At 41.1% G+C, this 22,719-nt stretch overlaps 3 protein-coding genes across 6 annotated transcripts in view; 1 reads left to right on the forward strand and 2 right to left on the reverse strand.

The window, feature by feature from the left end:
* LOC139102038 (cuticular protein 19) overlaps positions 1 to 22,719 on the reverse strand; it is a 171,177-nt gene that overhangs the window by 15,996 nt on the left and 132,462 nt on the right. For all 3 annotated transcript variants that reach the window (XM_070655664.1, XM_070655663.1, XM_070655665.1), the window contains one exon: positions 1,918 to 2,120. The gene's annotated coding sequence lies outside the window, so the exon portion shown is untranslated. The remainder of the gene's footprint in view (positions 1 to 1,917; positions 2,121 to 22,719) is intronic.
* On the forward strand, positions 270 to 1,135 carry LOC139102194 (uncharacterized; the record flags this gene model as incomplete). Its single annotated transcript, XM_070655928.1, has 1 exon — positions 270 to 1,135. A coding segment is annotated over one exon (627 nt), but the record flags the coding sequence as incomplete, so codon positions are not given.
* On the reverse strand, positions 5,629 to 16,961 carry Tll (nuclear receptor subfamily 2 group E member tailless). 2 transcript variants are annotated; one of them, XM_070654846.1, is made up of 4 exons: positions 15,862 to 16,961; positions 11,345 to 11,581; positions 11,007 to 11,227; positions 5,629 to 10,870 (listed from the first exon to the last, which is right to left on the reverse strand). In XM_070654846.1, the coding sequence occupies exons 1-4, from the start codon at positions 15,926 to 15,928 to the stop codon at positions 10,205 to 10,207; spliced, it is 1,191 nt and encodes a 396-aa protein (XP_070510947.1). In that variant the 5' UTR covers positions 15,929 to 16,961; the 3' UTR covers positions 5,629 to 10,204. The 2 variants fall into 2 exon arrangements, with proteins under 2 accessions (XP_070510947.1, XP_070510946.1); XM_070654845.1 differs by having other exon boundaries at positions 5,629 to 10,912.

Genomic DNA, 22,719 nt, shown 5'->3' on the forward strand with positions numbered 1-22,719 from the left:
TCCCGAGGAAATTGACGCGCAAAAAGTTGACGGAACGAACGTTCGTGTCTAATGGCCTTTTCATTTTCTTCCTTTTGCGGTGAAAATTAATATCTTATATATTAAGTCATCGCGGGTATAAGAGTAAGGATAACGTTTAAAGAAAGAAGTTAATTAAATTCGTGACCATTTTTTCGTTTACCTTCACAGTACGTAATTAAAAAAAAAAAATTTTTTTATTTGCCTAAAATATCATCCCCCCGTTACTATTGTCTTTCAGCTCTTGATCCTCGTCGTGGCGCCCGCTACGCTGGGTACAGAAGTCCACAGTAAGTAGCAAAATATTTCATTTGGCATATTTTTTAAATTCTCTTTTAGGACTCACTATTAATTATCGCGCAGACCATAATCGGGAGCGTAGGCAGGCGCAACCCAGCTACCGAGCCTTCAATCAAGCGCCGGCGGCAATCAAGCAGATATTAGCCGCGCAGCAGTACCGAGATCCGATTGTCAATCTACCGCCGCAACAAGTGCCGAATTTGAAGCCTTCGCAGCCTATCGAGCCCCAGGTGCTGCAGCAAAACCAGGCGACTCAGTATCGACCGAAAGTGCAAATAGGCCAGGCGCCTCCGCAGCCGACCTACAAGCAGATCCCCGTAAGACCAGCTCAATACGCTCCGTCGGCCGGAGCTCGACAACCTACCCCGCAGTACAACAATAATTATGCGCCGCAACCGCAACCGCAACCGCAACCCGCTCCGCAATATCGTTCCAATTACGCCCCGCAACCGCAGCAGCCACCCGCCGAGCCTAATTATCAGTACTCCAGAAATCTCCCGCCGCATCTTCAACAGCTCGTGCAAGCTCAATACAACCTGGGTAATACAATCCCGCAGGGACAGGGACGTCAGGGATAACGCTGATAAGAACGTCGGGACGACGATCTAAATTCTAGACGTCGGTCGTTTCATTTCTTTTTTTTCTATTTTTTTTTTTTATCATAAAAGCACCCGTCATACCTCATATACTTTATCATTGCATCCATTGCATTTATTAATCTTTATTACCGATGAAATCGTGATTTTTGTTGAAATGAACATCTTCGCAAGGATGATTATTTCTTTCTGTAATATTTTATTAAACGTCTTTAATTTATTCTGACAAATTAAATCAAGAAAGTTAAGTTTATAGATTTTATATTTTTGTCCGAATAATTGCGCGAAAAATTAATCTCTAGAGATTTTTTATTACAAATTATGTCAGAGCTTTCTATCTTTTTTTTTTTTTAATCGTTATTAATTCGTACATATTTTTTAATTTTACTTCGCCCATTTCGTTCATTCACGACCGCATTTAGATTCTCATACCAATTTGTAAATTAAGAGAAATTCTACGCAAATAAATTTAATCCAGAGCTTCTCTCGATTCGAACACAAATCGTATTGCTGTGTCAAATCGTGTCGGAACTTTAAGATTATATATATTGTCATCGTTTACGTCAACTTTGATACGTATTTGTCGTTTAATTATGCACCCCTTAACCATTCCCTTTCGGATCTGCCGGCCGCAACCACCGATCGAAGTACGCGTTTTCTTTAATTCGCGCCAATGAATGAATATTAAACCGAAAACGTTCATATTTCTGCCGACAAATGCAGTTGGGTGAGCGTTCGGGGCTCGTATATAGAGCGCGGCATAACTCAGCCGAGAAATCCGAGGGTATCATCGCACCGATGGTTCCGCACAAGGGGCGTATCTGCACGTCACCACTCCGGCAGAACCGGGCCGAGGAGATCACCCCCTTGTGCGTCACCCCCTTGCCGCCGCCATGACGGCGGCCCGCACGAACGAATGCAGTCTTCACTTCGCGCACCCCAGAGAGGCGCACGCACCGCAGTCACACCATCCCGTTCTGCCCCCCTCGCTGCCGATTCTTACCTCCGTGCATCCCGTGAATGCGTGCCCCCTCGCCGACAAACAGGGAAGAGGATTAGCGAGTCCATTAAAGTCGCAGACTCTATTATCCGGAGGGCACGGCCACGGTGACATCAACTGCTTTCGGCCATTGGCGTAGATCATTCTGTGATCTCGCGAATCAAGCTTCTATCGTCGCTTTGGAACTTACGGAGATGCTTACTTATCTGAAAAAAAAAAAAAGAAAAATAATTGTATTACTGAACATTTTAAAGATAACTAATTTTTTCACCCTATTCGTCGGGCGAGTCCGCTGCGACAATCGTTCCGCGCGATTAGTTCGAGTGTCAATTACACGCAACGCGCAATTAGTTTACATAATGGATCTAGTTTAATTTCATAATGTGTTTGATATTTTTTTTCGCCGCTTTCTTTACGCGGTTGCGTTTATATCGCAAAAGCAAATAGATTAGAATGGGCGGATTAGAATTTTGCGGCGAAAGTGCCGCACCGATGGCTAGAAAATTGCTGAAAAACACGCGGGGAAAGGTTCACGGAAAAAAAATCGACGCCACTGAAGGGAGAGGGGGTCATAGAGGCAAATTACAAAGGGAGGATTACCGGCAGCTGGACTACCAAGCAACCACGTCTCTTTTCTGGCTCTCGCGAGCGAGCGAGCGAACGAGCGAACCATCCATGTCGTTCAAGAGCTCTTTGTCCTTCGACGCATTGGTAACATAATTATCGGAGTTATAGCAAGCCAAAACCCAGGCCGCATCCGAAAAGGGTGACGAGCGGTTAGGCAGTGACATCACGTGTACGTGCGCGCACGTGGAACGGTGTCACGAGCGTTAGAGATTTGTCAAGGAAACTTTGCGGAGTTGGAGCGCGATAAATATTCACAAAATTTTTACGTTTAGCCGCGAATAAAAATATCTTAGCAGAAAATTTGAGAACTTATCGAAACCTCTGTTTTCTGCCTTTGAAAAGAATTTCTAACTGATGTTTAATATTAATAAATGCACACGGTGAATAATATTAAGGATTAAAAAAAATGCTGCTATAACTGCACGCTTAACGGAACCTGCTCTCGAAGCGTGATCGCAAAAAAAATAAACCGCCAGCATTTCATTTGTAATACAGATTAGATATAGACTGCGTAATGTGCTTCGCATGGCTTTTGTGCAGCTAATTACGAGGCTAACGCGATACAGGTATCTCGGCTCGTTGAAACGTACGTTTTTCGTCCGCGGATTTCGCAACGGTGCTAACGGGTGTCGTGTTTCCTTCGCCGAGGTAACACGAGGAAAAAGAGAGAGGAGGTCGGCTTTTGTGGCTTTCATCGACAAGAAATATGTTACCCGATTTCGAAAGTACTTAAGAAAGTATTTATAATACAAAATATTTTCTTGAAAATTCTTGTACTTTGGATTACAGCTCTTCTTTGAGCAAATCTTGGTCCGTTAACAAAAGCGTCGAGATATTAAATTTATAAACGCTCAAAATTTTAATACTTATTAGGTCAAAATAAGCGTGATGAACAAACAATAGTATATGTATGTTAAATAATTTTAGGAATTAATTATAACAATTCCAGAAGATAAAAAGGAATGAGCGTCACCTTATGCACTCGACGCCGTTGCAAATTCCGATATACAAAGCGCGATTAATGTTACCTCGTTATACTGTTTTATTGCAGCCTGTTGAACTGCACATTCACTTAAATACCCACTAGTTAAATACAAAGACCAGTGATTATTCTTCATGAGCATATGAGAAAAGAAAGATCGATATTTTCAGAAAAAAAAGAAAAAAAAAAGAAAAAAAAAACGAGACATTTTAAATTCTTAATAAAATCTTATAATATTTAATTTTGTTTTCACGTTTACTTTTATGAGTGAATACTGTGCGCACGTATTTCGAAATATTAAGATATATTTTAATAGCGCAAGAGCTTTCATGACAGCCCAAAGGACGTAAAGAGCGTGTGAAACGGGTTGTGGTCTGTTGGAGTGATTCCAATAATTGCGCTTAATCCTTAGGGTGGCGGCACGCGGCGGACAATCGAGTCCCCCCGGCAACCCTCTATTTTTTTTTCGCTCTCCGCCTCTCTTGACCATTTCTCCCGGCGCTGCTGGCTTATTCCAGATTCCATTTGGAAGTGTTAGCGATGATTATGACGGGATTTATTTCAATAACAGAGGCACGCCGCGTTCCTGTTTGTCATAATCGACGCAATCGTCCCGTACGCGAAAATGTTTCATGTGTCACCGGCAAACAGTCAAGAGTGTCCGCCAGGCACGAGGGATTTTCATATCAACGCGTACGGCGCATCTTTTTCGCACGGAGTCCTGCTTTAAAGCTCTAAAAAAAAACCCGATGGGAAATAAAATGCTCTTTCTTCAATCTAAATCGTTCTTTTCGTATCTTTATTTGCTCGGGAGATGAAATCTATGGACAGTCGATTCGACGTTGAGCCTACCTATTTTATCGAGGCTGACGAGCAATGTTGTCAGCCGAACAATGAATAAACGAAACGCTCGCGGGTACGAGAGCGACGTGAGATGTTATTGGGCGACCCTGATCTTTAGCGAAGTTACTGACCCTGTTCCAAGTCCTCCGTACTATTATGAGGAGAAGCCAGACCGGAAAGATTCAGCATGGCCGACTAATAGTGCCGGCCAATCGCTGCACTCTCTATGACAGCTGCGCATCCCTCGGAAACTGGCTCACTCGCCGGTCCCTCTCACTCTCTCTCTTTCTCTCTTCGTAGCCGAGATATAGTACGGGATCGGAAGCCTAACTTTCTGATTTTTGCCTTACGAAGTCAGCCATTGTGAAAGGGGGGGCCCGGCTTCGCTCGTGTTGTGAGCCTTCATGTGGTCTTAAGTCGCCGTAGCCGGTCTCATAATTGTCTGTCGCACACACGTGCTTTTTAGCGTCTTAAACGCTCGCGCCCAACACTGGGGACATGGTCCTTTGAGCAAACGATGTCGTAACACAAGGAGAAAGGATGAAAAGTCCTGTCACGATGCAGTGTGACATTTCTACCTAACGGGGGAGAGAGAAGAGAGAGAGAGAGAGAGAGAGAGAGAGAGAGAGAGAGAGAGAGAAAATTGTGAAATAAAAATACGAGCCCGCGCACGTTACCAAGCTTCCATTTCTGCTAACGATTAGTTAATAATAATTAAATATAGTGGTATTCCAATTATTAAAAAAATTTCCAACTTACTTTAATTATGTCATTTATATAACTCATTATCTTTTCTCTAATAAAGCTTCCGCTTGAAGTGCAATCAATTACGATAAACTTTCTTGATTTGCATACCAAATATTAAAAACTGATCCAACCTGTTCGCGCAAAAATAAATACGTCTATTTCAGTTATATAAGTTCCCGTTTGACATAATCACGTAATATGTGTACATTCGATAACATTTAATTTTAGTTTTGCATCATATACGAACATATCGTAAGCAGAAATTGTTTAACATAATATTAAAATCCGTCCGTACGAGAAAATCTCGATACGCCGTGTACTTTTTTTTTTTTTTTTTTTTTTTTTTAGGCTAAAACAACGAAAAGTTATTACTTCGCGATGTGTATATGGGGACTATTTAAATTTTAAGGGATTGCTAGAGGCGGCAGGGCCAAGCCAGCAGCTGGAAACGTTCCCGCGACTTCGGCACGGCTTCTCGCGACTCGGATCTCCCGTGAGCCCGGGGGGTTGGCTCGGTTGAATTTAGCGTATTTGCCGTAAGCAAGCCCCCGGAATCGTTGCGTCTCACTCGACGAACGAATATTTGCACGTGCCGGGCGTTTCGCGTCAGGAATTTAATAAAGCGGGACCTCGCCTCGTCTCACCGTAAACCTACGGGCCGAATTATATGCGTTACCGCTGCGCTGCGTTGCGTTAAACGCGTGCATCCGCGTTTCGAGCATGCCAGGAAATGACGACGACGACTACGACGACGACTGTCTCTCACCCCTCGCCCGTGCCCACTTACTAGCCACCCTTCGTTCACCACCCCCGTCAATTCCGGGCGCAACCACTGCGCGCTTCTGTAAAACGCTACCCGGCTCCCATTGTCGCTTCCCGCCGTTGATGCGTCCATTATGTACTTGGCTGATGGGAACAGATTATGTTGGTCGCTGTCATTGAGGGGCTCATCACCGTGCCTGACACTGATGCCCACTGTACGGCGGAGGGGTAGAACGCCTGTTAGACGCATGCTTATTGTCCGAATAAATTATATCGGCGGGGTAAGGCGAGTTTCTTCGTGACGGTACGGATGCTCGATTTTGATCGCTTATTTTTCCCTTTTCCTTTTTTTTTTTTTTTTTTTTTGCATTACATATTGGTACAAAAGATAACTCAATTCAATGCTAAAAAAATTAAAATCTTTAATAATAATAAGAATAATTAAATGCATTTAATGTTAAAACAGTGCCAAGCCGGTACCCTTAATTTAAACTCGGAGAAACTCGAAGCACGTTAATAATGTTTCGTGAAAACGAATTATAAGCCGAGACTACAAGATCGCGAGCTGAGAATTCAGGAAGTGTCCCACTTTACGAGATCTACCTGGGGGGATCGCATGGTCACTAATTGACTAGAATGCCGGTCGCGTTTTCTATTTTGTTACCTCAAAACAAAGCCAACAATGGCGTACAAAGCAAAGCGCAATTCGTGAGAGATCACTTGAACGGCATTGACGCGGTCTCTCAGAGCTTCTCTCTCTCTCTTTCTTTCCCTCGCAGTCTCTGGGCCTTCGTGAATCGGCGACGAAATCGAGATTGTAACATATAGTCGAGTGCCCTTTGTACGTATAAGTACCAGTTGCCACTGTGGGGTGCAATTACATCGTCGCCCCATTGTCCCTCGTTCGCGTTTTGTTACTGTTACTTATACGATACGGCGATACGCGGTGGGCAAAGGCGAGCGATGGGAGATCGACGTTATTGTTTACGGTATTGTCCCGCGGAATGAGCCGCGCGTTCTTGAACTAGAGCCGTGTGTTTTCATCGCTCTCCGCGGTCGAGGTGGCAAGGTGCTGTCAAATACTTTATCGGTGGGAAACCGTTCGCGTATTAATTGCAGCACACACAACCGGCCATCAACTAAAATTATTAAAATATTGACGAAATTTTACAGGTAGTTATTTTTAATCTGCTCAACTTTCGTTCACATTTTAAATAAAATGTTTTACATTATATACGTACACGTTCTTTTTTTTTTGTATAATTTTAAGATAATATATTATCACGATTATTCTTTAAAAAAATTAATAAACTATCTATAGAGATTGAAACGCTTCTTTTCAAGAATGTAGTTTTAATTAAATGTAGTAAAAAAAAATTGTTATGTATGTCGGTGCAATTATTTGCATGCGCGTAAGTGTCCATGTGTACTTTCGGAACAGCTTTTATTTTAACCAGAGGAATTCCGCAGCCCCCGGCTATAGATCTATAACGTTATAATGCAGCCTCTCTGATATCGACATTGTTGCCCCCGGAGTGGCTCGTCATTGTTCAAAAGTCCCAGGATTATTATTCACTCACCCGGAAACGTTACAGTGTTACTTGCTGAAGAGCGTAGGCCTCCTCGATTACGAGAGCAAGCTTCGAGGGTGCAGTGAGGACAGGCGGACTCTCCCTCTTTTTCTCTCTGTCCACCTTTCTTTAGCCGGTAGACACTTTGTGCGAGAAATGGTAACATACGGCGGCTCAAGAGAGAGCTTTATTAAATCGAGATGTTAATTGGGTGCTACGGATATTGCTTCTCTTCGTCCCTCGCAAATGATACACGCACCCCTCCGCTTTCGAAAAGCTCAGTGATTTGCGTGGAACTTCGCTTCAATCAAATTTGTAAATTTTAAATTTAACAACGATTGTCTATGTTAAACATTTTGCGATTTGAAATTATATATTTTTTTATAGCAGCATTAATAAAAAAAATATTTTATACAGAAAACGTTGTGTTGAAATTTTAATTATAATTTCTTTATATTAAAAAAAAAAAAAAAAAAAAATTAGATTTATAGTCTATCTTGCAGGATTTCGACCTTTCTAAAATACAAAAATGACTGGTAGGTATATAATTTGTTGAGGAAACCTATTATTTGGATGGCTAACTTTGAATTAAACAGTAGCCGGTCAAGAGTTCAACCGGATAGCGGAATCCTTCAAAAAAAAAAAAAAAAAATAGTCTGGATTCGGGTATAATAGCCTGTCGAATTAGCCAGGTAAATATTCCACCTCGATCCACCTATTGGGAAAAGTTTTAGCTAAACGTGACAGTTACATTCTCCAACGCTTTGATTTACAAAATCTTTTAGTATTTGTACGAGGAAATATAAAAGCCTGCGAAAAATTTACTCGTAAAAGTCGACTTCTTGACGACTTCTATTAAAGATCTTTATCGTTCTATGAAAAGAACGATGGAATAGGTGGAAATAAATTATTTTATTAAAAACGAAATTTTTTGCAAGTCGATTATGTACGTACACGCGTCTTTCAATCGTTGTTAATATTTTTAGACGTTCGAAAGATCTTTGCACGTAAGTTTGAGCAAACAAGAGGGTGAGAATTGAAATGCGTATCGACATAAACATATTTAGGCAAAAAAGAAGCAGTAGTGCCGATAAGTGGCAACATTCGAGAGTTCGTTCATGCGAGTAACGAGAGTCGCAATTGAAGCGAGCGCCAAAATTACTCCACATGTCCCGCATCTCGGAACTTCGTGAGAATATTCCGTCGCACTTTTTAAGCATATAGTAACACCAATATAAATCGATCAATGTAAAGTAATTTTATACAATTACCTAAAAAAAAAATAATAATAATAATAATTAAAAAAAACGAAACCCATGACGCAGCGTGCAATTATAATATAATTATGTTAGAGATAAGCCGTCTTAGACTTCATTATCTAATACCTTTCTCGACTCGTTCTTATTTACACAGCGTAAGAATAGCAATGTGGAGAAACTAATAGAAATTTGGCGACGGCAGACGGCGGTAACAAAGATGTTGAAAAGAATCGAGTCTCAGAAATAACTAGGTCTCCAACAGAAGCACGACGGCCGTTGACAGAAATGTCGACATGGATTAGTTCGGCGGGAACTATTTGCCCTGGTGATTACACGTTAGCTTACGAAGGTAGGGAAATATACAAAATATACTGACAGCGCCTTCGGAGTCCGGCATGGTTTTCTTTGTGCTGCGATTATAGCTCAAATCACTGTGAAATCACCGCGTATTCTGCGGCCCGACGGCCCAGGTAAATCTCGAACACATAATCCCTTTGCTTTTCTCCGCTCTTATAATAAATGGAAGGTAGATCTCTATCTCCTCTCGTCTAGATCCTTCGGTTAAAGGCAGGCAGAAAATACCGAAAAATAATTAGCGCCATTGTCTTGATACCTGTAAATATACGGAGATTCGTGATGGAAATGTCAAGGAATATTTTAAGATAAATAACGTTTTAAATATACATTGTAATATACAATACTGTTAATATACATATTCGTAGATCTTATTAATACACACGTTTGAGTTGTTCGCACGTGCACAGCAATAAGATATCATTCTATATATTTTTTGTCTTACTCATTTAATTCGACAATTAAACGGTAATGAGGCTACGTTTTTACATTCGTATTTACATAGATATATCCGTATAATAATTTCTTTAATTGTCAATACAATTCTACTAGTGGTTTTGATTAACTTCTTGCACAATTTCGAAATAGTATATTAAATAATATTTATATAAATGGAAAAATTCTGATATGTTTAAATTTAAATTTGTACATTGGACAAGTTTAAATCACTTGCTTATATGTATACATAATTTAATGTGTGTAAATGCAATCAAGAGGCACCATAGTGCTTCGCGCCAAGTATAGGCGCAGCAAAGCACTGCCTTTACTTTTTATACGCGAGACGCCGTTTTTTTTTTTTTAAAAATCCGTAGATGTCGAATTCTCAACGACGACTGATAATCTTAACGTCAATGCACATTATATGTATACAATCGAATTCGATGTAAATGAATTGTCATAGAATTATTACATTTATATATCAGTATAATAAATTAATAAAATTACAACTTTCTTGTCATGCAATAATAAAAAAAAAAATTTTTTTTAAGTAATTTAGAGTTTTAAAAAAAAGCTTTTTTTTTCTTTTTAAATAAATAAAATATTTACAAACGTTCAATATTTTTTAACATGCTAGAACAAAAACATAACAAATAAAGATTTCTATTTGAGTGTCATATTGCTTCGACGGGACCGGCTTGTATACGTTAAGACGCTTTATACACGTCGCAGATAATCCTTTCGATCGGGATCACGCCGATCGTTTTTCTGAAAAATAATTCTTCGATAGCATGCGCAGATACGGATCGTAGCGTAGGTAATAACAGTAGCAGTTTGTTAAGCCTAAGAGTTCCATAAGAAGCTCCGCTGAGTCGTTGTCCTAAAGCTAATTGTGCGCTGTCCATCAACCGAGCAACGCATACGGCGTCCCTAAGCCGACTCCCGGGGCTTGGTGAGTTGCTACTAGTGCTCCTGCTGCTGGATAAAGATTCTGTGTCTAGACCAGCTTTGAAAAGCACTATCGCTCTAATACAGGCGAACTCGTGCTGATCGAGGTTCATCGCGTGAAAACCGGCTAAAGTTTCGCGAAAACGATTTACCTCTATCGCAAGCCCGATACGTTGAAGATTTAACGGTAGTAAAGGCGTGGGGTCGAGAGTCGGAATCATCTGTGCGGCGGCCAGTAAAAAAAGCTCGCGCCAGGAAGACTCGAGCAGCATCAGCTGGTCTTCCATGGCGAGGCTAGTCGCTGATACTAAATCTCGTGCCCAGTGCACATTTAGGAAGAGTAGCCTCGCGGCCTGTTCGCATATGGATTCGGGATTGATCGAAGGGATAAATGGCAACTGCAAGCTCGATATACTCGATGGCATCTGCAACAGATGACGACAATCCCAATTTCTTCGATGTTGAAACTAAATTTTTGCGATTCCAGAAAAATGTATTTTATTAACATTTTTTATTTTTTTTTAATTAACGTGCTGTATAGATATGAAAATGTAAACGTACCTTTGACATCGTCAATGCGTTGCAGTATGCCGGATGCAAGGGAGGATGGGGCGATGGCCCAGCCACCGAAACGCGTGGTTCCGACGGCGCTTTAGGTAGAACAAGATCTAAAGCCGTTGGCGGCGGTGCTACCATGCTATTCATAATTTCAGGTTCCTTAAGAAATAAAGCCATTTGCCTACGAAGTGTCGAGTTTCGTGGGCCACGCTCATGTTGGACAGCTATAAAAAAAATATAGATATGTCATTAAAAAAAAAAAAAAAAAAAAAATAAAATATAAGAATATTTTAAGAAATGACGAAAACGAAACAACACCGAAGTGAGAACGCCTCAATTACCATCTTTGTTCATGCCGGCCTGTATGCATTTTGCTAGCCTACAGGCACGGCATTGATTCCGATGCGTCTTGTCTACCATGCAACCCCCCTCGGACTTAGCCTTGCATACGTATTGACGGTTTCTTCTAATTGATCGCTTGAAAAAACCGGCGCATCCATCGCAAGCAAATATACCGTAATGTTTTCCCGAGGAGTGATCTCGGCACACCTTGCAGGGTATATCATAAAGAATGCGGCCTGAAATGGGAGAAAATATTCTAAATAAAATAACGACAAAAGTTTTTTAATAAGAAATCAAATAAAATAAAAAAAAAAAAAAATAAAATAAAATAAAAAATAGAAAAAGAGTGCAGCTTCCTTTTTCGCGTATTTTTGCAAAGTCCGGTAGGTCGAACAGCAGTCCTTTTAAAGGAACTTCAGCGCAATTTGATCCCAGCGATTGACAGACGTTTTCGCGAGGCAGCGACTTCAGTGATCTGTGCAAGGAACGGCGCTGACGCGGATAGGCACTTCATCATTCCCTCGTCAATCAATTCGATACAATCGTCGCGTCAACTTTCTCGCGTTCAGCGACGGAGTCGTCGCCGGTCGGCGAGTAAGCACGGCCATTGTTAACGATCAATGGGAAAGGACGCGTTAATCTCCGCCGGCGAAAAATGCCGGTATTTTGGTCGAAACCCGTTTACGAGCGACAACACGAGCCCGCTGAATGACGTTTTGGACGTGAATGGATCGATTTGTCGCCAATAGTTCCCGCAGGAGGGAACGTGGTACAATATGCCGCGTACACACGCAAACGTGGACCCGAATCACGGGCGCGCGGATAACAGGAAGGGAAAGAGGGAGCGCGCGCGTTTGTAATGGGGTACCAACTCCTTGTCACGGGCTCCGCCTACGCCATTGAGCCCGAGGAGATCGTGAATGGGCCTGAATAGGCCGGATGTGGCTGCTGCATTCAGTGATCCTAAGTGAGCAGCCAGAAACACGACACTTTGCTCGAACCCCGAACTCTCTCTCTCTCATTCGATCTGTCCCATCGGTTTCTTTATCTTTATCTCAGTTATTGTAGTCGCTACCTGTGCGAGAACAATCCGACCCAAGGCTCGTTTAATTCTTTTAATTGCGAGCGTGGAAAGCGCGCGCGGCTAAAGCCGCGCAACAACCTGTTGATTAATAGATACCAGCTTACCGAAGTTAATGGCAACTTTACACAAGATACCGTGACTAAATACTTTACATGATCATTAATCCACTTAAATCTCCGATTTCTTTGAAAACCTTTGGGGATCGCTCGTGCGAGAGTCACACACTCGGTTGTTAAGTCTCAACTTTCATATTACACGTTTTTACTGTTTCTTACAATTACCGGATAATAGCGACAAATTGAGAAGTTTCACGGTCGTGCACGCGAGCCGCTCTTTCTCTTTCTTTATAATATTCACGGTTAAAAGGCGCTTACCCTTCTTGGCGGTGCGTGTGACCGAAAGAGAGAAGACATTGGTGTTCCTGAGGGTAAATCATTGACGAGAAGGTCGCGGTAATGCGCAAAACGCGGTGCACATGTTCGCAAGCGGAAAGCAGACGGGTTGGCCGCGGCCGAATGACAGGGCAGCACCCCTCGCCTCGACGAGGAATGTCCACCTTTTTCTCTCCCTTCCCAGGAGGGAAACTTGGTGCACGCGTGCCCACGATCGCAAGCACGCGTCGGAATCACGCAACGTGTTTCTGCACTCGTCGTCACGCGGCTCGCATGAAATTTGCAGTTGGTCAGCTCGCGAGTCACTCGCGATTGAATTTTTCATCGTCGAGAAATTGAGCACTGTACTTTGCACAGGCAGATCTTCCTTCTGTCACGTATATCGCGTTAAATATTCATGCGATTTTTATAGCAACTATCGCGGACAGTCTATTCCTTCGTGTCTTCTTCGCCGAAGTAGGAAAGAGGGAAGAAAAGACGGAGGGGAAAGGGGAAACGCTTAGGTAGAAAAGGGAAGCCCTTTCACGGGGTTGCTGTAAAAATCGCGTGAATATTTGATGAGGAACGTGAATGCGCGCGTTTTCAATCGCGTATATATGCGAAAAATACTGTCATTAGCCTCGGCCCGGAGGTGTGGCTCGCGGAAAGAGGGGAATGTAAAATCGTACGTTTGCCGTGCGGCACGAAGACCGGTAAGTATTACTCTAAAGCGCGAGCACGTGTGCCCCCGTATTAATTATTTCATTTGAGCCACCGACGAAAAACCGCCCGAATACACGTATTACGTCAGAATTGTAAATTCGAGCCCGACGCGCACGTGGAACATCCGACATCTGAAATTCAGAAAGCGGAGGCGTGCGGGGCGGGGAGACCCGGGTCCCGCGAACATAATCGGATATGTAATTCGCCGGCCACGTTATTTCAAGTTTTCCCTCTTTATCTCTCGCTTACTCTCGCCGAAAGCCGAAAGTTGGCACCCGCGCGTGTTCGTGACCACGAAATTAAGGGAAAAGTTTCTTGCGCGCATCGTCTGCGGCCGGTGCGCGTTCGCATGCAAAGGGTGAAAGAGAGGACGAGTCGGCGCGACAAGAATTGACAAAACGCGGGAGTAAAAATGTATCCACCGACCGAACTTTCGTACTAAATTACGAACTTCTTCATATAATTGCAGGGGGTTGATAAATTGTGTCTCCGATCCACGAAACATACATGACTAGCTTTGCGCTCGGCGACAACCCATAGTTGCCTCGCCACTCGAACGGCACCGAGTTTCGTCAACAAAAAATAACCTGTCCTGCCATTAAACTCTTTTTTTCGTATTGATCTTTCATGGTGCTCACTTGTAACACATTCATCTGCATCGACGGGTACAGAATCGAATAATAATGTAGTAAAAATGTCTGCTAAATTCACATTTATAAATACCATATAAAACATTTACGTAAAACAATTCGTAGTAATGTGTTAATAAAAAGTTATCGAAAATATTAAAAATCGACATAAATGTACGATATAAATATTCGTAATTTTCTGTACAAAATGTACGCATGTAGTTAAATGATGACTTGTTTCCTGTCGTTCTATCATTTCATGCACCATCAGGTGGCACATTGCGAACGAGCATGGGAATGTAATGACATGTGTTTTTCGAGACAGCCGTTTGCTATCAGTACGCATACGTATTCATATTTAATTGATCTAGAGTAACGCAGCTTATCAGTCATCTGCTCGGTTCATTGACGCGCGTCCCTCTCGCGTTCGCAAAGAAAGTCTTGTCTTAATAATTTAAATAGAAATTTATATAACTGCGCCCAAATTAATCCTGTGCGTTGCACTGATTCGAGGCCAAATGACGCTGTGTTCAACCACCCGCGACAACCTGCTAGTCGACTACCACGGTGATTCGTTCCCGGTACATCATTTTAAACCATCTGTTGTTACTTTCTCATGGATGAGCTACGCTCGAGGATGAATCGCTTTAAATGCACGGTGGCTCGCTATATTTAAAGGCCACATGTTTGTTGTTTCACACGAGATAAAATTAGTACGTGACAATCTATAAAAATCGACACCGCAATTTATGATCACGATCGGTCAGTTAGAATTTAGATAAATAATTATTATATGTATACATACATTGCATATGTATATATTATATACGTGTAAAAAATATATTTTAAAAAACATATAAAAAAATTAATATAGTGAAGTCGGTTAAATTTACTTTTTATTTTTTTTATAATCTTTAAGACTAGAAAGAGAAAGTGAGCTAAACTAAAAAAAGATAAAGCAATTAAACCGAAGTTACAATAAAATGATGGAAATAAGCATGACCCTAAAAGAATCAATATAATGACGGAACGAAGATTAGAGCAAATTAGATAATATTCAATTCTTTGTGCTTTCGTGTACAATTCTGTTTATCTGTGAATATTGTCTGTGAACTCTACTTATCGAATTCTTATTGTTTCAAACTACGTTTAATCAAACAATTTTTCACGGTTTTATTACGGAATTCATATGCTAATAACTGACTTTAGTTAAAGTACAATGACATAAAACAGAACAAATATGTTCGGACAAAAAAATATTTGTACAAATAAAACAAATTTTAATACAAAAAAAAAAAAGTTGTTTGTTAGTCTATCAAATTTGTTTTTCTGATTGTAGATTAGAAATTAGAAAATATTGGTTAGATTCAGCAAAAAAAGCAGCTTAGAGCAACTGTTGTAAATATGGTAAATACAGTTAATGTACATTTTTAGTTGAACTTAGCCACTGGCTGCTTTTTCTGTTTAATCTTACCTAGCCAATGCTTACAACGGAATGTTCAAAATTACATTTCTCTAAATAAAACTATTTTGACGACGTTATAAAATATTGTTAAAAGACAAGGCAGATATTGGCACAAAATTACACGCGCACATCGAAATTATTAATTAAAAAAAAAAGTACAAAACGACTTTAAAATAAAATATTAAGAAATGTATTCGAGTTCTCGATAAAATCAAACAAACATAAAATAAAGAAATATATTTACTTGAAGAAGCCGGCATCTTTGACGGCGGAACAGACATGTGAGCCATCTGTGACTCCTGATTCTGCATCCTTCGTGATCGTCACTGCACAACAGTCATTGAAAAAAATCTCGAGCGAAAGATAACTTTGACCGACAGAACCGCGCACACAATGGGATGTTGTCCTTTTTATTTCAAAGCCGAACTTTTCGGACGGCTAGTCTACCGTCTGGTTAACGGCATTTTTGGCTGCGATACGTCGAGAACTAGCATCGAGGTGAAATGTGACTGAGAGTCACCTTAGCTAAGACTTTTTGATGCGAAGTACCGATAGTGAACATTTTTGATGCTGCCACGGAAAGCGTGTCTCATTGGCCGAGTGCTCCCTACCCTTGGCGAAGGGCGGTTCTGACGTTAGGAGTGGTTCGTCGCTGACGTGTCCGGGGGTTGAACGCCACTACTGTGAGACGACAGGGGGTTGCGTCATCATCCCCACTGCGTGCATCACGTCGCGAGTCACAACGAAGGTGAGAAGAAGAGGAGCATCCGCGCATCTCACGAGGGGGTGCACATAGCAATTTTTTTTACATTACGTGTATAATTTTAAATTTACTTGAATTTTTTTTTTTTTTTTGCACGAGCTAGTCTTGGATAGATCGTCATCGCTATCATTGCAATTATTTTCAAAATTACTAAGAAGTTGAGACAATAAGTCTTTAGCTCGGTTAATCCGGCTGGTTCCACAATTTTGCGGTAAGCGCCGTAATTTCGAATGCTCCGCTTGAGAAATTAAATCCTTCGCCTTTCGCGGCCGTTGTGATTCGTTGATGCGTGCGTTCGGAGGAGGCTCAGGTAGAGGGTAGACTTTTGTACGGGCTTTGCCATTCAAAATGCCACGGCGATACGCGGAGAAGGTTAAACGGCGAAGCGCATATACTTGGAATAATAGCGACGCGGGCAGATGCACCGCGCCTGACTCCCTGACTCCATCTTGAATTATCTCGTGCCCGATCCCTACGATACTCCCCTCGCAAACCGTGTACATGCGTGCGCGCCGTGTGCGTGTGCGCGCGAAACGGAGTTGGGGCGCGAGCTGTTTTTGCAGTCGGCGAATTACGCTAGGAATCTGTCATAACCGATGTAATATCGCGAAGATTGGATCTCTCGATGGCATATCATACTCTCCCTCGCCCGAAAGAGACCTATACGAGTCGATGCTATCTTTATAGATTGCGCCAGGTGCATTTTTTATAACGCTCCGCAAGTATACATGCGAAGGGTGCTTTGATAACTTTAATTAATCGCGCGCGTTATTAATTCCTCCAGACACGTGTATTTAAACAGTTAAAGAAAAGATTTAAATTTTCTTTGCGATACTTAGTACTATTTTTTTTTTTTTTTTTTTTTTTTTTGTATGACTGGAAAATAAAAATGTTAAATAATTCAGAAAGAAGAGACTGGCACAGTTGTTTAGCTACAAGTCTTTCAGCTTACGAATATTTACGTGTGTTTTATAAACGTTTCCGTAATCTTTTCTTAAACATTGACAGTACAGGGATTCTATAAACGAGCGACAGAAAAAATATTTTCTACGAATAGAAATGTATTCTCGGTTTTATATGTTTGTAACCCTCGACTTGGCCGCCATTGACAGGCCGATGCGGCCGAATGCTCGTCCGACCGTGCACCGTTTTGGCTTCGGTGCAATATGTCGGGATAGAAGATTATCTACGTAACTACCTCGGGAATACGGAGCTTGACAATAGACACGTCGCTTCTCTATTCTGCACTGCCGTTCACGGAGGGGGAAAATTTTTTCGCGTTTCTTACGTGAGCAAAAGATTTAAGTCACGTTGTCAGAAAGGCAAACGCCTAATAAAATCGAAATCAGAATATATTTATCTGTTGCAGATATCGTAAAAAAACAAGTAGGTTCTTAACAATGACCAGAATTATGCAATAACACGTCGGAGAAAACGACAACGTTATTTTCGAGAATGCTTTTTGTTGCAAGTTACTTCCGACCTGACTTCGGTTTTGATATATTTTTCGTCACAACTTAAAGTAATCTTTAAAAATCCTAGCTTTGTTACAATATTATTGACGTGTCAAGTAAAAAAAAAAAAAAAAGATAAAGGAGTTTCAGTTTTTAAAACTGAAATAAAATATCTGAACGTTACTGAAATGCCAATAACAAGTCAATTCGTAAGAGCAACGCACACATATAAAATTTAGGTATAAGTCTGAGCAACAAAAAATTGGGTAATAAATTTTTTAAGTATTAAAACGCTCAGGGCACTTTACTGAGCTGTGCTTGAAGCTAATATAAAAAAAAGTGACGAAAGGGAAATTTACGTTGGATGTCTAAATCATGCCGGAAAGCACGTAAAACTATAAGATAAAAAAAAGCAAAAGTCAAAGTTCTATTCCTTTAAAATCCGTCGTTATTTTTCTATGAATATGCGATTCGACCAGCCAGGAAATACTTTGACATAGTTTACATTTGCCTTGACTCTTTTTTTTTTTTTTTTTTTTACTAGCGTAGTCACTTAAGCTTCAGGTAATGAATGTGGCGCCGAAATCTCCTAAGTCGTACCTAAACCGTACGCTTTTTCTTAATAGCTTTCCTTGCGGTCCGTTTGCGTGAATGCCGCTTTGGCATTTATAGAAATTTTGAAGAGTTTTTATCACACTGCGAGATGAAAAGAGCCGATAGATTTGTTTGGCTCTTGTGTCGACGCAACGGAAAATTTATTACTAAACCCGTTCTTAACTAGTCACAACTATGTTTTTATAATTTACTTTTGCGAAGTAAATTTTTTATTTAAATATAATTTTACACGGCGTTAGAATTATATTGTAATAACCACTTTTTCATTAATCCGCGATGAGCGTAAATTACAGGAAGCAGCGCGAAAGGCACGAGATTAGGCGATTATAGTTTACGTGACCGAGCAAATCGCTAGTTCACCTATCAGATACGTGACGGAGTGATTAGAACAATGACGGAGCACCTACCTGTTGCTGCCTCTATCTAGACACCGCCGCGTACATCAGCGGTACTAGGATGGCAATATTATGGGAACTAACGAGCATATGGTCGGGTCAATATCGCACAAACGCGAGGATCGGCGATGGCCCTCGTGTTTTACCTGATCGTTGGGGGAGTAGAGCGGGCGCCCTTTGGCGATGAAACCATACGAAAATCCGCCATATGCGTGAACTCGCGCTCATGAGAATGCTCGAGTCTCCGGTTAATTTGACATGGGAAGCTAGCGTGAGGGGCGGCATCGCGCGGTATTGGCGGTTCACGAAAATTTCCCAGCGCGCGATGTATATGCTTCTTTCCGCAGGTTATTAAATTTATTTTAATTTTATGCCCTTTTATAAGAACGTTCCCGAAAAGAATTTTTTTTTTTTTTCCTCCCAATATTTCTTCCCTCCCGAGTCGGACATTTCCTCGCCGCGATTTGCTGCTACGGGAATACTGTGATAATAATGACCCAGACGACTTTTAACCTCTTCCGGCTGCTTGGAGACCATGAAGTTCTCCAGCTTGGATGACGATAGAACGTCGGGGAAAAACGAGGGCGCAAAGACGTCCGTTAGTCGGCCGGAAGTTCAGTGTTATGAAAATCACGTCGGTTAGTCCGGTATCCGATTTACGTAACGAACTTTTCGCCGTTTTCGCGTTCGCTATTTGTTCTCAAAATGGGCGGTGCGACGTGCAAAGCGACAAGTAGTTACACCGGCCAGTAGATCAGAAATCAGAGACGGCGCACCTTGAGAAAAGAAGACGAAGGAGCTTCTTGAGGAGTACCTTACAAGACGCGCATCCATCCTGGGCGGAGACATCCGGCCTCTGGTTACGCATTCATCTATGTGCGAGAGACTGCTTGTCATTATATCAGAAGAAAAAGAAAAAGAAGCCAAGACGATCGGTGGGAACCATTTTTGGAAGCAACTTGCAAAGAAGAACTCTCTCTTTCTCTCTTTCTCTCTCCAATGTGCAACGTATTTCTGATGAAAGGATTATTTTATTTATAGTTTGATTCCCCGAGAAAATATTTTATTATAGTTAAAGCAAATCTAAAAGAACATATATTTTTTTTATATTCTTAACATTGTTATCTGTAATTTATTTTACATTTTAAAGTAGCATAAATTTATTATTTTTTATATTTTCTTCAGAAACAATTATATGTATATTTATTACTGTAGAACGTATAAAATTAATAAAACGACAGAAAAAGAAGTATATGAGAAAATTCTTTCTTTTTAATTAATAATTTTTTAATTTTATATATTCGTTCGAAAATTTAACGTTCCTTGCTAAGACAGAGTTTACTTTGAAATCCCTACTGCAATGGCCGACCATTTCGATGGAACCACTCCCACGTCAGACGCCCAAGAAAGATGTCTTCTTGCAGGAGATCATGTGGGCTCCAGTGCAGAATATAAGACGCATCCCCATCGATTCCCGTAGTCGTCTACCCGCACTGACTGTAAAGCGCAGCTTTGAATGGCCGTTCTGAAAAAGCGCAGTGGCCCCCGACCAAGTGACGTAACTCGAACCCGCTGTCAGCACTGACAATGTGCTGACAGTCGATTCTTTGTCAGCGTTGTCCATCTCACCTATTCCTACAGTCTCGTCTTCTCTCTCCTCTTTTACTCGCAATAAAAAATATTTCTTAACGCTCTCTTTAACGCTGCTCTTATAAATTGCTCAGTAAACTAAATATCGTCACTTTTCACTCGCCATATTGCGCCCACTCTACTTCCTCTGTACGTATTACTAATTAATATTAATAACGTAATCTGTTTTTATATTTTCCCTTTTTTTATTTTTTTTTCTAATAGATTCTCGTAAGTTACGCGGCTTTTCTTTTTTCGCTGGTCCCGCTCTCGCCCTGTTAACGAGTGCCCCCGTCGTTCGCTTCTATTTCGCCTCTCTTCGGCTTCTCAAATTTCCATCGGCGGCGTTTCGACGCTCGCCTTCCCCTTTTCATTTCGTGTCCTCGCTCGGGCGATTCGCCTTTTGACGAAGTGCTTCTTTAGTTTGAAAACGCGCGTCATTCAATACTCCCGCCCGCGCCAAACAAAGCGCTTCCGGAAGCGCCGTGAGATTTAACTATCTCGCTGCATCGCAGGTAGTTGATGCTGGCTGATTTACCCACTTCGCGCTGAGAGCCGTGCAACACCGACCAACGTAAGTTTCCGTGAAAAGAAAAAAAGAAGAAAGAAAAATACGTAAAACTATCGCGTTTCATCAACAGTAAATTAAAATTGCTTAAAAACGTCATAAAATCAATTGCTTTCGCGCAAATGCATTGTTTAAAATTTTATGATTAACGTAATTTTACATGCGTTTAAACAAACGTAAAGCAATATTTAGTTAATGTACACCTGCCGTATCTAAGAGAAATCGAATTTTAGGGTTATATATTTAAAAAAAAAAAAATATAAATATATATAAAGGTACTAATGATTATTGAACCTTCGCAAAATTGCACATCTGGGCAGACAGTCATAAAAGTCGGCGCCGTATAGATCATAAGGTGTCATAAAAAAAAAAAAAAAAAAAACACTTCGGCACGTCATAAAACATAGCGGAAAGTGATTCACAGTATAACTAGTATAAATTAAAAGTTAGTCACAATACGTGTTTGCTCAAGTTCACACGTCTTAATTATAAAATTATATTTTTAAAAGATAACATTATTTTATTTTAATCGTTCGGTCGTCCTGCTACTTTTCATAGTATAAATCGATACGTATAAAATTTCTTTCGTTTGCTCCAAATTATTTTACTCCGTCGTTACGTATCATTAGCGAGAAGTAGATAATTGCCAGTCATAGATTTTCCTAATCGACCGCTATCAATCAATCATCCAATTTTGTCGACGGTACGGCGCTAGATAAACGGAGAATGGGACGAATCTGCGGGGCTTAGACGTGATTCATGCGAAGCGCGATGTTCAAGGCAGGGGATGATGTAACGGAGAAAGAAATCCGAGGGTGAAGAAGAGACGGAAAACGGAACGCACGTGTTTCTTGTATGGGAGCGTTCACACGAGGACCATCGTCGTCGGTTAATCTAATCATTCGAATGTAAGGTAGGTATATCACTTGTACAGGGCGCTCCTTTTATCTATAGAATATTTTTAAATAATCCGATTTGAACTATTTGCTAAACTCACATTTTTATAGTCGATTATTTAACTTGACTCGGTAATAATAATTTTTGTCGATAAGAAACTCGTCATATTTTACTGTTAATCAAATTGGTATACATTTAAGAATTTTAATATAGTTTCCAAAAACCTTTTATTCGGCACATGTTAAAGTTACTTTAATAGTAACAATATTAAAAAATTAATATTGTTGAATTTTGGCACAATTTACATATACGTCCTAATTTAATTTTTAGCGTGGAAAATCTGGAGCAACCTGTATATCAAGGTGTACGTGCAGCATCATTCCTTCGCCAGTTCCTCATTCCGCGACGCCACCCTCGGGTTACGACGCCTGATCCCTATTCACCCCCGCGGCACACGACATTTCGCAGCCGTGTCAATGCGACCCCCGTTGAGAATTCCATTATCGCGGCGACGATTTATGCCCGTCCCGACTCGCGAACGACGAGCGCGGTATTCCTCGTCGAGATGGAAGCGAGCGTTGTCACTCCCGGGATCTCTTTTGTGCCCAGCCGATGGCGCGCGGAATGTATGTCGGCGGTTTTCCATAAGCGACGCTATTTTCGCGCCACGACCTTGCGCGGTCGGACGTCTGATTTATAGTGATTGTAAATCTGACGTGCTGGGAACCGTGCGACCTGTTCGGAAATATGATACGATCCCCTCAGAACTATGCGAATTCTT

The sequence above is a fragment of the Cardiocondyla obscurior genome, linkage group LG04 (genome assembly GCF_019399895.1).
Source record: "Cardiocondyla obscurior isolate alpha-2009 linkage group LG04, Cobs3.1, whole genome shotgun sequence".
Lineage (NCBI taxonomy): Eukaryota > Metazoa > Arthropoda > Insecta > Hymenoptera > Formicidae > Cardiocondyla > Cardiocondyla obscurior.